General features: G+C 37.2%; 1 protein-coding gene across 2 annotated transcripts; it reads left to right on the forward strand.

Annotated features, from left to right (window-relative positions):
• The first annotated feature begins 8,952 nt into the window (after positions 1 to 8,952).
• On the forward strand, positions 8,953 to 13,869 carry LOC131536320 (uncharacterized). Of its 2 annotated transcripts, XM_058769169.1 has the most exons (3): positions 8,953 to 12,079; positions 12,166 to 12,213; positions 12,307 to 13,869. In XM_058769169.1, the coding sequence occupies exons 1-3, from the start codon at positions 11,841 to 11,843 to the stop codon at positions 13,367 to 13,369; spliced, it is 1,350 nt and encodes a 449-aa protein (XP_058625152.1). In that variant the 5' UTR covers positions 8,953 to 11,840; the 3' UTR covers positions 13,370 to 13,869. The 2 variants fall into 2 exon arrangements, with proteins under 2 accessions (XP_058625152.1, XP_058625151.1); XM_058769168.1 differs by having other exon boundaries at positions 12,166 to 13,869.
• Positions 13,870 to 14,937: the final 1,068 nt, after the last annotated feature.

The raw sequence follows: 14,937 nt of genomic DNA on the forward strand, positions 1-14,937 counted from the left end.
GAAATTGGACAGCTCCCACCGCTGAGGACAGAGATGAAGCTGTTGTCTATTAGCGCACAGCTGACCTGCGGAGTGCTGATTGGCTCGCGGGATAGATACAGCGTGGGAGTCGACTGATGTACGTCACAGAAGTCAGTTAACTCTCAGCACATAGAAACTTTTTCACCTAGATATCACAGTATAGAGACTGTGTCTGTTCCCCGAACTAGAAAATACAGAAAACATCCAAACCAAAGTAATAGTAACAATTTAATTGATGTTCAACAAATAAAAAAACAATATAATACAGATAAACACATGATAAAGCTTGGCTTATTGAATATCAGGTCCCTTTCTTCAAAAGCACTTTTTGTAAATGATATGATCACTGACCATAAACTGGATGTGCTTTGTTTGACAGAAACCTGGCTAAAACAAGATGATTACATTACTTTAAACGAGTCTACACCCCAAGATTACTGTTACAAACATGAACCGCGTCCAAAAGGTAAAGGGGGAGGTGTTGCTACAATTTATAGAAATATCTTCAGTATCTCTCAGAGGTCGGGTTTCAAGTATAATTCGTTCGAAGTAATGATGCTTCATATAACGTTATCCAAAGAAACAAGTGTTAATGATAAATCCCCTGTGATGTTTGTACTGGCTACTGTATACAGGCCACCAGGGCACCATACAGACTTTATTAAAGAATTTTCTGATCTTCTATCGGAGTTAGTGCTGACTGCAGATAAAGTCCTAATCGTTGGTGATTTTAATATCCATGTTGATAATGAAAGAGATTTGTTGGGATCAGCATTTATAGACATTCTAAACTCAATTGGTGTTAAACAACACGTGTCAGGACCTACTCATTGTCGAAATCATACTCTAGATTTAATACTGTCACATGGAATTGATGTCAGTGGTGTTGAAATTTTACAGCAGAGCGATGATATCTCAGATCATTATCTAGTCTCCTGTATATTCCATATAGCTAAAGCTGTAAAGCCAACTCCTTGTTACAAATATGGTAGAACCATAACCTCTACCACAAAAGACTGCTTTATAAATAATCTTCCTGACTTATCTCAGTTCCTCAGCATGTCCAATAGCTCAGAACAACTTGATGATGTAACAGGAACTATGGACTCTCTCTTTTCAAGCACTTTAGATGCGGTTGCTCCTTTACGCTTAAGGAAGATTAAGGATAAGAGTCCAACACTGTGGTATAATGAGCACACTCGCACCCTAAAGAGAGCAGCCCGGAAAATGGAGCGCAGCTGGAGGAAAACTAAATTAGAGGTATTTCGTTTAGCTTGGCGGGAAAGTACCCTATCCTACAGAAAAGCATTAAAAACTGCTAGATCTGATTACTTTTCGTCTCTTCTAGAAGAAAACAAACATAACCCCCGATATTTATTCAATACAGTAACTAAATTAACAAAAAATAAAGCATCAACAGGTGTTGGCATTTCCCAAGAGCATAGCAGTAATGACTTTATGAACTACTTCACTTCCAAGATCGATACTATCAGAGATAAAATTGTATCCTTGCAGCCGTCAGCTACAGTATCGCATCAGATAGCGCACTATAGACCCCCTGAGGAACAATTCCATTCATTCTCTGCTGTAGGAGAGGAAGAATTGTATAAACTTGTTAAATCATCTAAACCAACAACATGTATGTTAGACCCTATCCCATCTAAACTACTAAAAGAGCTGCTTCCAGAAGTCATAGATCCTCTTTTGGCTATTATTAATTCATCTTTGTCATTAGGATATGTCCCCAAAACCTTTGTTAGGCTGCATTAATTAGATCAACCGGAACCGGGAACACTCCCCATAACACACGATGTACTCGTTACATCGTAAGTAGAATGGCATCTACGCTAATATTTGTCTGTTTCTTTCTTATTCTGTTTCTCAGTCCGTATCCGATCAGATGGTGCATCAGCACCAAAGATGATGTCTACAGCCCTGATCGTCAGCGGAGACCAGGACACCCGGATGAGCCCCAGAGACATATCCCCAGCGAAAACCTCGATTAAATACAATAAAACTAAAAAATATAACAAAATAACTAAAATATAATAAAATACCTAACTACATAATACTACTATTGTTAGAAATTGCAACAAAATAAAAATAGAAATGTAAACTTTTGAACTGCGGGTTTCGTCTGGTCAGAGGAGAACTGGCCCCCCGACTGAGCCTGGTTTCTCCCAAGGTTTTTTTCTCCATTCTGTCACAGAGCGAGTTTTGGTTGCTTGCCGCTGTCGCCTCTGGCTTGCTCAGTTGGGGACACTTAATTTCTAGTGATTATCGCCGATTTGATTGCACAGATACTATTTAAACTAAACTGAGCTAGACAATGACATCTCTGAATTCAATTAATTAAATGCCTTTAACTGAAAATTGAGTGTTTAATCTGATCATTATACATTAATGACACTCTATCTTCCAATTTGATACTGTTAAGTGCTTTGACACAATCTGTATGGTTAAAAGCGCTATATAAATAAAGGTGACATGTATTGCAAAGGAAACTAAGACGCATAAATACAACCCCAATTGGGTTTTTTTTTTTTTTTTTTTTTTAAGAAAGTTCTGAGGGAAAATAGTGCAACAGTCCAAAACTTGAGACTCCTAAAGACAAAAACAAACAGTAGAACTGCAAGACAGAATGGCAATAGCATGTAAAGGTCAGTCAATATGATTGAAGCTTGTACAGAAAGGTTTGAGTGCACAACTGTGCTTGACACATAATCACAGATGAATCACCCTGTGGTATAATATCCCATTTTAACTTTTCTTAGGATTTAATGGATTTAGGGATCATAACTGATGTGCTGCAAGTCTTGGGCAGCATTAATTTTCTTTATGATTTCAACATGGCCAAGGTCTATACATTAACCCTTTCAGTGTCACAGGATTGGAAACAACAACAGAAACAAAAGCACAAAGATTTGAGTCGAGGAAGGCTAATGTTTATCACATTATATTAATAAATTATCTCTCTCTCACACACACACACACACACACAGACACCAATGATATATTTTACTGTAATTTGTTTTTTTTCTGCAGAGCTCTGTTTACTTTTGGTTTCACTTGAGCAGAAAAAAACAACAGAATTCAGTGTTCTTTTGATCACATGCCAGAGGACAGAAGGGAGGATTATAACAAACGTTTTATGATTTCTTAATAATAATAATACACTTTAAATACAATAAATATACAACAAACAATGCAAAAATAAAATGATCAAGTAAAAGCAATCCTAAAATAGAATGCTTTAAGAAGAGTTTTAAAAGTCTTGGGAACAACTAAAAGACCACTCTGAGAGGAATGCAGATTACGACATGGTGTGTAAGGCATTAAAATGTCAGTCACGTACAGAGGAGTCAGATCATGCAAAGCCTTATATGTTAGCATAAGAATTTTAAAATCAATACGGTACCTGACATGGGAGCCAGTGCAAAGACTCCAAAACAGGGGTAATATGATCACCAGCCCTGACCACAGACAGAATTCTAGCAGCTGAATTTTGTAAATATTGAAGTTTGCTAACGGAGAATTTAGATACTCCAGCAAGAAGACCATAACAGTAGTCAACATGTGAAAAGACAAAAGAGTTTATCAACCTCTCAGCAACTGAGAAGGACAACATAGGACGTAAACATGCTATATTTCTGAGGTGAAAAAAAGGATGTCTTAACTATATTCTGCACAAAAGGCTTGAATGACAGCGTAGCAACAAAGATGACACCAAGATTTTTTAGTTTGCTTTGAAACTCCAAAGCAACACCATCAACAGACAAAGTAAGAGAACAAGCATTTCACAGTTGATGGGGAGAGCCGAGGAGCATAACTTCCATTTTGGAGCTATTTAAAGACAGGTCAAGAAATGGATGTCTAATAATTTTCTAAGTGATACAGTTAGAAAGATGCACAACATCCACATGTTAACCTAGTCTTGAATGAATATAAATCTGCGTATCATCACCATAGAAGTGTTAAGGTCAAGATCTTAGTAGTTGGCCAAGTGAGTAAATATACATACTAAAAGTAATGGACCCAATACTGACCCCTGTGGGACACCAGTATGAACAGGACCAACCTTGGATCTATAGACACCCATAAAAACAAATTGACTGCGGTCAGTAAGATAGGACCTAAACCAGCCAAGAACTGTCTCTGACAAACCATATACAGTTTTTGTTTTTTGCAATTAAGTGTTTATTCAGTTGGGCTGCAACCACAACCTATAAGATTTTAGCCAGGAATGGAATACTCCATTTCAATATACAACCTATTATCATAACCACCATTGCATTACAATATACCTTATATTCAAACATAAATTACCTCTGAATTAATTTTTTATCACTGTATATACAAACAGTTAAAATAAAGCATCAGCAGTCTTTAACTTTAACAATGGAAAATTCAATGATTAAAATCATCAGACATGCATCGCCATTAATAATCACTTATTTTCACACTGAATGCTTGAGATCTACTCCACAAAATATTACATATTGATTTGACCAATTATACTTAATTAAAGGAAAACAGAAAGATCCAACTCCTCATTCATGCCATTTGGAGTAAGTGATTCAAGTTTATGGATCCAAAAAGGAGTAAGTGATTTAAGTTTATGGATCCAGTATGTAAGCTTTTTAAGAATGAACATTGGTAAATGAACGATGACGTCAAATTGGTGATTTTAAAAAGTGGGTGGAGGATTTGTATTGTTTAACACACTGAGGAAGGCCTTTGAGCCGAAACGTTTGTGTCCTTGTCCTATTGGTGGTAAATGTAGAATAAAACGAAAAGAAAATACTGTTTCATGTGAGTGCGGATCATGGTTTTGTATAACATACTAATAGATTCATAGAATAACAGAATAAAGACAGATGATTACCTGTTAGATTTACCCAAAATGAATTATATCTCTTATTTGACCACTACAGAGACATCAGAGCCAGTGGCAAATGTCAGAAGGACTAGCCAATTTGAGGTGGCTCTCAGTGGGATACATGAGCACTGAGCGCCCGGTGATCACTTGGAGCTCACGTCTCCGAAAACAGCGACACACTCAAATAGTCTTTATAAATAAAACGCAGATCTGAGTTTTAAACAACTACATTCTCGCCTGAAATACTTTTAAAAATATATTCCATGACACAATAACAGTAATATTTTTTAAAAGTTGTGTGAATAAATGGTGGTTGAAATAATGCTGCGTGAACTCAACCAATCAGCATGTTCAGCGCCCAAGTCCCATCCCCGAAATTTCCGGACCTTTGAAAAAGTACTATCTCGCGAGCAGTGACTTTCTGAGGGGCAAATTTTTACCCGGAACTTTATTTAGATCCTGGTTCCTGCATTGGAAACACACCGAGTACCTGCCCAAACTCCCTAGTTTCTGGAGAAAGGTCCTGCAGTGGAAACGGCTTATAATATCACATTTGTAAACTGCACACTTATAAATAACATATATGTACATTAATTTAAACAATTATCTGTTTCCCCCCATATTTCTACTTCTGTATATAGTGCATTATTTAAGTTTTTATTATATTACACTGTGTTCCAAATTATTATGCAAGTGATATATCAGTAGGATTTTGGTACAATAAAGAGTCAGATTTTTGTTTGTGTTGTTTTCCACATCTTTTTAGTTAACTGGTATCAATCTCAGACAGGTTTGTTCAGTAGTTTTGCCAGTTCTTCTTAGGTAAATGGAAACCCTACTTAAAGAGGTTGTTCCACATTATTAAGCAAGTCACAGTTCTCATGAAATATGGTGAGGAAGAAAGATCTGTCTGAAGATAAAGTATGAAACAATGCAATGCTTGTCTTGCAAAAGGCATGAAAACAAACAATATTTTGCGAAAAGCAAATAGAAATGATTGAACTGTCAAAAGATTTGTGAGTGACTTAAAGCACAGAAGATCTTGGTCAGATAAAGATTTATTAAGGAAAGTTTTTGTCAAACAAATGAACTGTATTGTAATACCAGCTGTAAAAAAGCCACTGCTGAGCAGCAAACAGGTGTTTGAAGCTACTGGAGTCTCAAGATCCTCTTCATGCAGACTGCGTTTCAGTTACTGCTAACCAAACCTCACAAAGAGAAACTTGCACCGTGGCTGTAGAAACACATGAAGACTTGTTTTTAAATAGTTTTATTCACTTACGAATGCTGCAGTCCAGATAAATGGATTTCTGATAGTTGATGAATGGCCATCCTATTTCAATGAGACTGCAACATCAGCAAGGAGGCGGTGGGTGATGATTTGGGTTGGAATATTGGGAAGTGAGATGTAAGGTCATTTATGTGGAGTTCATAACTGACCATATTCTGCTGTGGTACAAAATGAAGAATAGTGCTCTCGGAAATAAAAGGATTTTCATGCAGGACAGCACACTATGCCATGCTGCATAAATACCATGGTGCTAAACAGTTTGAAAATGTCTTTCTACAGCCACCGTGCAGGTTTCTCTTTGTGAGGTTTGGTTAGCAGTGACTGAAACGCAGTCTGCATGAAGAGGATCTTGAGACTCCAGTAGCTTCAAACACCTGTTTGCTGCTCAGCAGTGGCTTTTTTACAGCTGGTATTACAATACAGTTCATTTGTTTGACAAAAACTTTCCTTAATAAATCTTTATCTGACCAAGATCTTCTGTGCTTTAAGTCACTCACAAATCTTTTGACAGTTCAATCATTTCTATTTGCTTTTCGCAAAATATTGTTTGTTTTCATGCCTTTTGCAAGACAAGCATTGCATTGTTTCATACTTTATCTTCAGACAGATCTTTCTTCCTCACCATATTTCATGAGAACTGTGACTTGCTTAATAATGTGGAACAACTTCTTTAAGTAGGGTTTCCATTTACCTAAGAAGAACTGGCAAAACTACTGAACAAACCTGTCTGAGATTGATACCAGTTAACTAAAAAGATGTGAAAAACAACACAAACAAAAATCTGACTCTTTATTGTACCAAAATCCTACTGATATATCACTTGCATAATAATTTGGAACGCAGTGTAGTCTGAATAATTACTTGAGTAAGAGTAAAAAAGTATCAGATAAAAAAAACTACTCAAGTAGTTAGTTACTAGTTATTTTGGATCATATACGGTATAGTCTATTATAGTCTGTATAGTTTAGATATATAGATCAAATATATGTAGTGTGTACACACACACACACACACACACACACACACACAGCCGTTCAAAAGATTTGTAATGTTTTTTCATGTAATTTATTTCAGTGATGCAAATCAGAATTTTTATTAGCCTTTACGCCAGTCTCATATAATCCTTCAGAAATCATAATATGTTGATTTATTATCAATGCTGTTCTTTTTAGCTTTTTATTCATCAAAGAATCCTGAACAAAATGTCACAGGTTCCAAAAAATATTAAGCTGCAAAACTGTTTCCAACACTGGTAATAAATCAATATTTTAGAATGATTTCTGAAGGATCATATGACTCTAAAAACTGGAGTAACAGCTGATGAAAATTCTGATTTGCATCACTGAATTAAATTATATTTTAAAGTATATATATATATATATATATATATATATATATATTCAGTAATTCAACTCAAATTGTGAAACTCGTCTATTAAATAAATTCAATGCACACAGACTGAAGTAATTTAAGTCTTTGGTTCTTTTAATTGTGATGATTTAGGCTCACATTTAATAAAAACCCACCAATTCACTATCTCAACAAATTAGAATACTTCGTAAGACCAATAAAAAAATTTTTTTTAGTGAATTGTTGGCCTTCTGGAAAGTATGTTCATTTACTGTATATGTACTCAATACTTGGTAGGGGCTCCTTTTGCTTTAATTACTGCCTCAATTCGGCGTGGCATGGAGGTGATCAGTTTGTGGCACTGCTGAGGTGGTATGGAAGCCCAGGTTTCTTTGACAGTGGCCTTCAGCTCATCTGCATTGTTGGGTCTGGTGTCTCTCATCTTCCTCTTGAAAATACCCCATAGATTCTCTATGGGGTTCAGGTCAGGCGAGTTTGCTGGCCAATCAAGCACAGTAACACCATGGTCACTGAACCAGCTTTTGGTACCTTTGGCAGTGTGGGCAGGTGCCAAGTCCTGCTGGAAAATGAAATCAGCATCTCCATAAAGCTCGTCAGCAGAAGGAAGCATGAAGTGCTCTAAAATCTCCTGGTAGATGGCTGCGTTGACTGTGGACTTCAGAAAACACAGTGGACCAACACCAGCAGATGACATGGCAGCCCAAATCATCAGACTGTGGAAACTTCACACTGGACTTCAAGCAACATGGATTCTGTGCCTCTCCACTCTTCCTCCAGACTCTGGGACCTTGATTTCCAAATGAAATGCAAAATTTACTTTCATCTGAAAAGAGGACTTTGGACCACTGAGCAACAGTCCAGTTCTTTTTCTCCACAGCCCAGGTAAGATGCTTCTGACGTTGTCTCTGGTTCAGAAGTGGCTTGGTAGTCCTTTTCCTGAAGACGTCCGAGTGTGGTGACTCTTGATGCACTGACTCCAGCTTCAGTCCACTCCTTGTGAAGCTCTCCCAAGTGTTTGAATCAGCTTTGCTTGACAGTATTCTCAAGCTTGCAGTCATCCCTGTTGCTTGTGCACCTTTTCCTACCCAAATTCTCCCTTCCAGTCAACTTTGCATTTAATATGCTTTGATACAGCACTCTGTAAACAGGCACACCTTTCAGTAATGACCCTCTGTGACTTACCCTCTTTGTGGAGGGCGTCAATGTTCGTCTTCTAGATCATTGCCAAGTCATCAGTCTTCTCCATTATTGTGGTTTCAAAGAACAAGAGATACCCGGAATTTATACTGTAGGGATGGTCATTAATTGACACTCAAATGTAAATATTCTAAAATTTTGAGATACTGATTTTTGACTTTCATGAGCTATAACTTACAAGAAAAAATTAACTTTTTCACGACATTCTAATTTATTGAGATGCACCTGTATATACAGTCATGGCCAAAAATATCAGCACCCTTGGTAAATATGATCAAAGAAGGCTGTGAAAATTAATCTGCATTGTTAATCCTTTCGATCTTTCATTTAAAAAATTAACAAAAATCTAACCTTTCATTGGATAAGAATTTAAAATGGGGGGAAAGTTCATTATGAAATAAATGTTTTCCTCAAATACACGCTGGACACAATTATTGGCACCCCTAGAAATTCTTATGAGTAAAATATCTCTGAAGTATATTCCCATTCAAATTCACAATTTTGAGCACTCCAGGGTGATTATGAACATGAAATTATCCAGCCACGGCTTCCTGTTTCACAGAAATATAAATAGGAGGGAAAACAAATTCCCTTAATCATCCACCAAGATCCTCTTCATGCAGACTGGCAGTTGTGTGTAAAGCTGCGTTTCAGTTACTGCTAACCAAACCTCACAAAGAGAAACTTGCACAGTGGCTGTAGAAACACATGAAGACTTGTTTTTAAATAGTTTTATTCACTTACGAATGCTGCAGTCCAGATAAATGGATTTCTGATAGTTGATGAATGGCCATCCTATTTCAATGAGACTGCAACATCAGCAAGGAGGCGGTGGGTGATGATTTGGGTTGGAATATTGGGAAGTGAGATGTAAGGTCATTTATGTGGAGTTCATAACTGACCATATTCTGCTGTGGTACAAAATGAAGAATAGTGCTCTCGGAAATAAAAGGATTTTCATGCAGGACAGCACACTATGCCATGCTGCATAAATACCATGGTGCTAAACAGTTTGAAAATGTCTTTCTACAGCCACCGTGCAGGTTTCTCTTTGTGAGGTTTGGTTAGCAGTGACTGAAACGCAGTCTGCATGAAGAGGATCTTGAGACTCCAGTAGCTTCAAACACCTGTTTGCTGCTCAGCAGTGGCTTTTTTACAGCTGGTATTACAATACAGTTCATTTGTTTGACAAAAACTTTCCTTCGGCTCACTCCGAGCAGAATCGTATTTTAACGTTTCTGTTCCTGCGTTCTTCTATTATTACCATTCCGAAACCGGTTCGAGCAGAAAAAATAACGGTTAATAACGTTATTTTTAGTTTTTTTGTCTTTGCCTATAATAATAAAGTACAGTGTTTTCTTTACACAAAAAGAAAAAAAAAAAACAGGAAGAGATGGTATCTTAACCCGCTGTGCTTAGTCACAGCCAGCATCATCTTTTCTAGATTTGCCTAAATGTACGCTACTAAACAAAAGAAAAAAATCTATTAATGCTTTAAAGACATTAAAGTCTTTTTTTTTTTTTAAAGATATTTAAAAACGTTTGCTGCATTGTTAAAAAAAAAAAAAAAAACAAAACACTACTTGTATAAAATTGCGTTTTGAGAAAAAAAAACATAGTCGCGTCGCATTTTACTATTACATTCAGAAATTATGTAGGCTTAAATGGCAGTAAATCAAAATATTTACAAACATTATAAACACAGTTATTAGTATACCATCATGCTTCACATCGGCTATATCAGCACAGTGAGGTGGTGGTCACGCTGAACGCAACAGATTGGACAACGGAGCACTGTAACTTTTTATACATTCCTTTAACTGTATTTTATTTTGATAATGAACTGGCTGCAATGTCACAAACATATGTTGTGTCTTTGTGCGTGTGAGGCGCCAGCGTGATATGGCTATACCAACGCTGGTTGGTTATAAAGATGCAAGATATCATTCAAAACTGTAAAGCTTTCGCAAAACAAATAAAATCCGCCGTGTTCTTTGAATATGAACACCGTCGTCATCTGCGCGCAAGTGAATCTTTCGTCGTGACGCAATCGGCCTTGGAATGCGGTCTTCGGAGCGCGCATTCTGAATTGGGACAGCTTACATCGTGACGCTGTGATGCAATCGCACCCTTACCTGTTCATCCAGATCCTCCTCATATTTTGTCAAGCCCATCCTGAAACCCTGTGGAAAGAAAGGGATAAGCCCCATACCAAGTTTCGTAACGATACGCTGATCCATTTGTAAAATATAGCATTTTTTCCCCAAAAAAATTCAAAATGTCTGACATGGGAAAATTGGGCATTTTTTAACAGCATGCTGCAATTGTGTGATTTTTGGCCAAACCATTCAGAAGTCACAAGCAAAAAGAGCCACTTTATATATCTCCTGGTCACTAGGTGGCGCTGTACCAAAACTGTACAGGTAGCCTCAGGTCATGTACTTTACGGTTCAAAAGTTATTAGCATAAACATAAGTGCAATTTTGGACTAGTGGTGGCGCTAGAGAGTTGGAGACTCCAAACTTGCTATGGTTAATATTGAGACTGTCCTCTATTCGCCTTATTCACCTCGAACGTTCCACCGAGCCTGAGGGGTACACTTACCACTTCCGGGAGTTCTCACAACGCGATTTCTCTCAGTGCAATGGCGCCTCACTGCTGTGTTCCCCAATGCACTTCATCACACAGGAAAAAATCTAACAGAGGACAAACGTTTCACCGTTTCCCCAAAGATCAGGGACTACGTCGACGATGGATAATAAACATCAGAAGGGATCCTGGTCGTAATTTTAAGGTAAGATTTATGTCTGGTGCTGTGAGGCTGAGCCGTCTCCATAACTAGCTTGTATCGCTAGCTTGGCTAGGCTAGAACTAGCAAGTTTTAGTAGATAGATTAAGGCAGAGAGCCAGGTTGTTGAAATATACTGCACAGCCTAGTCCAAAGTTAGTAGTATGTTATTAAAATCTACCACCACAGATTCACTAGTATAAGCATATTCTGAGTGACCTTGTTTGTATTAGCTTCTAGTCACAAGCTAACCTAGGGAACACATCACATCAGTTTTCCTAGCTAGGAGGAGGATGTACAGGAGTCAGATTGAGTCTGATCAATACAATTATACATGTAAAAATGTTTATATGATTACATTTTATTTGCTGATGCAGATAAACACATACACAAAAGTGTGCTCGGAGCATTTCCTCCCAGACTGCCTTGTGAAAAGCAAGACTGGTATCACCAAGTTGAAACAGGGAGCTGTGCCAACTGTGTTTGCATGGAGTTCTGTCAGACCAGAGAGGAGTGTTGTTAGAACTGCAAGGTAGTATTTAGATGAATTAAGTTACTAGTTTGTAATGCATTTACTAACTGTGTAGTGACAGTATTTTTTCTGTTGATGATTTCCAGTAATGTTTCCACGGATCTCGATGATCGACATGGTGTGAATGTGTTGAGGTACGTAAAAGATGTAATTGGTTACATGAATTTGAGCATGAGTATCATTGTAAAACACCTAATGTGTCCATCAATATGTTTCTCTTATTCCAGTGAAGAGACACCCCCTCCGCACCCAGACCATGAATATGCTGCACTGCCTCCCTCACTTCAAGATCAATTTGAGGAAGCCCGCAAGACCATCGGTGATCAAGAACTTTTAATTTTAGAGCTTCAACAAAAACAGTTTTTGATTTCAAATTTTCAAGGTGACGATAAACAGATTTCATTTTATACAGGGTTCCCAGATTATGATACATTTAAAGCTGTGTTTATGGCCCTGCAACCTACTGCAGAAAATATGGTGGGATGGAGTCAGGCTCAGCGACTTAAACATACAAGTGGGGAGGTACTTCGTCAAGGCTTTAGCGCCTCTAAATTGTCCACTATGGACCAGTTTTTTCTTTTTCTTTGTAGGTTGAGGCAGGGATTTCCTGAGCAGGATCTTGCAACCCGTTTCCATGTATCACAGTCAACAGTAAGCAGGATCTGTGTGACCTGGGTCAATTTTTTGTATTTTATGTTGGGATCACTTCCAATGTGGCCTTCAAGGAAAACTGTGGATGAACTTATGCCAGATTGTTTTAAATGCACGTTCCCGGCTACTAGAGTTATATTGGATTGCACAGAAATTCATGTACAGAAACCTAGCTCCAAGGTCCTTAACTCAGCGATTTATTCACACTACAAAGGTAACACCACATTTAAGGGCTTAATAGGCATTGCCCCCTCAGGTGAAGTGACTTTTGTCAGTGATTTATATACAGGTTCAATATCTGACAAAGACATTACCAAAAAATCAGGTATCCTTTCTGTTCTCGAAGAAGGAGATATGGTAATGGCCGATAAAGGCTTTCTCATCAAGGACCTTCTCTCTGAAAGACAGGTCTCCCTTGTAATCCCTCCTTTTTTAGGCCCAAGTGGACACTTCACTGCAGACGAAGTACGAAAGACTCAAGCGATAGCAAGACTGCGAATTCATGTAGAGCGCGCTATTAGGCGGATTAAAGAGTACCATATTTTTGATAAAGTCTTACCCATGACACTGGTGGGCTCTGTTAACCAACTGTGGGCCGTCTGTGCCCTTTTAACTAATTTTCAAGGTCCTCTCTTTTAAAATTCTAATGTTAATGTAAATATCTACCAATGTTATGTAAATCTCTACAACTGAAATCTTAATATCCACAAATGTATTCAAACCTTGAATAGAAAGTGTTCATCTTTACGAATCTGTACAAAGCCTTAACCATTATTGTTCTTCTTTATGAATCTATACAAAATCTTAACCATCATTACTGTTCTTCTTTATGAATCTATACAAAATCTTAACCATCATTACTGTTCTTCTTTATGAATCTATACAAAGCCTTAACCATCATTACTGTTCTTCTTTATGAATCTATACAAAGCCTTAACCATCATTATTGTTCTTCTTTATGAATCTATACAAAATCTTAACCATCATTATTGTTCTTCTTTATGAATCTATACAAAATCTTAACCATCATTACTGTTCTTCTTTATGAATCTATACAAAATCTTAACCATCATTATTGTTCTTCTTTATGAATCTATACAAAATCTTAACCATCATTACTGTTCTTCTTTATGAATCTATACAAAGCCTTAACCATCATTATTGTTCTTTTTATGAATCTGTACAAAGCCTTAACCATCATTATTGTTCTTCTTTATGAATCTATACAAAGCCTTAACCATCATTATTGTTCTTTTTTATGAATCTGTACAAAGCCTTAACCATCATTATTGTTCTTCTTTATGAATCTATACAAAGCCTTAACCATCATTATTGTTCTTCTTTATGAATCTATACAAATATGTGAACTTGTATTGTTACCATAGCACCTTATCATGGTCAGTGTATCACAGGATCAGTCCGTCAGACCTTATAATCACTTCTCATGCTCTTTACTTTTACATACCTGTGAGTGATTTGATTGTTTTACGTGTATGTGTGTGTATGTATAAGCTACTGGATGTGTATCTATCTAAAGAATAAAGTACAATTGTATTACACATGGATGATGTCCTTCATAACTTTATAATTTAATATACCGGAACCAGAACAGGTCGGAATATCAGAAAACATAAAAAAACATTGATAGGCACACTGGTCTAGGTTTGTAAAGGTAAATTTGTACATAGAAGTTGGTACGGGGAATAATGTAAAATGGCCTGCCTGTATACTGTAAGCATGGAAAAGGAACCAGAACATCAGAAAACAGGCCGTTCAAAAACATTGATAGGCACAATGGTCTAGGTTTGTAAAGGTAACCATGTACATAAGTATGGAAAAGGAAACTGAGCAGGTCAGAACATTAGAAATTACATTAGGAACAAACCATTTAAAAACATTAACAAAAGAGAACTATATACATAAACAGATTATCAGTGATGTATTTTTTGTTACACAAAGAAGGCAGAAAGTGAGAGAAAAAGAATGTGTCCAATTTACATTTCATGTTCTCCCACTCCTTTGGTTGGAAGTGCACCCGCTCCAAGTGATGGTCATCACTGCACTTCACAAAAAAGTCACACCACTTCAACCCAGTGATGCCCATCTGCCCCATCACTTGAAAATAGTATTCATGTGTGGTCTTCAGGCTAAGGCTACCATCAGCCTTGCAACGCAAGTACTTGCAATCCCTCACGCTCCCTTTGTTG

Source organism: Onychostoma macrolepis, chromosome 03, assembly GCF_012432095.1.
Source record: "Onychostoma macrolepis isolate SWU-2019 chromosome 03, ASM1243209v1, whole genome shotgun sequence".
NCBI classification, from domain to species: domain Eukaryota; kingdom Metazoa; phylum Chordata; class Actinopteri; order Cypriniformes; family Cyprinidae; genus Onychostoma; species Onychostoma macrolepis.

Coding starts and splice junctions, on each gene's coding strand:
- LOC131536320 (XM_058769168.1), top strand. CDS start 11,841: ATGTACAGGAGTCAGATTGAGTCTGATCAATACAATTATACATGTAAA. Junction 12,080..12,165: donor AGTGTTGTTAGAACTGCAAG/GTAGTATTTAGA, acceptor GATGATTTCCAG/TAATGTTTCCACGGATCTCG.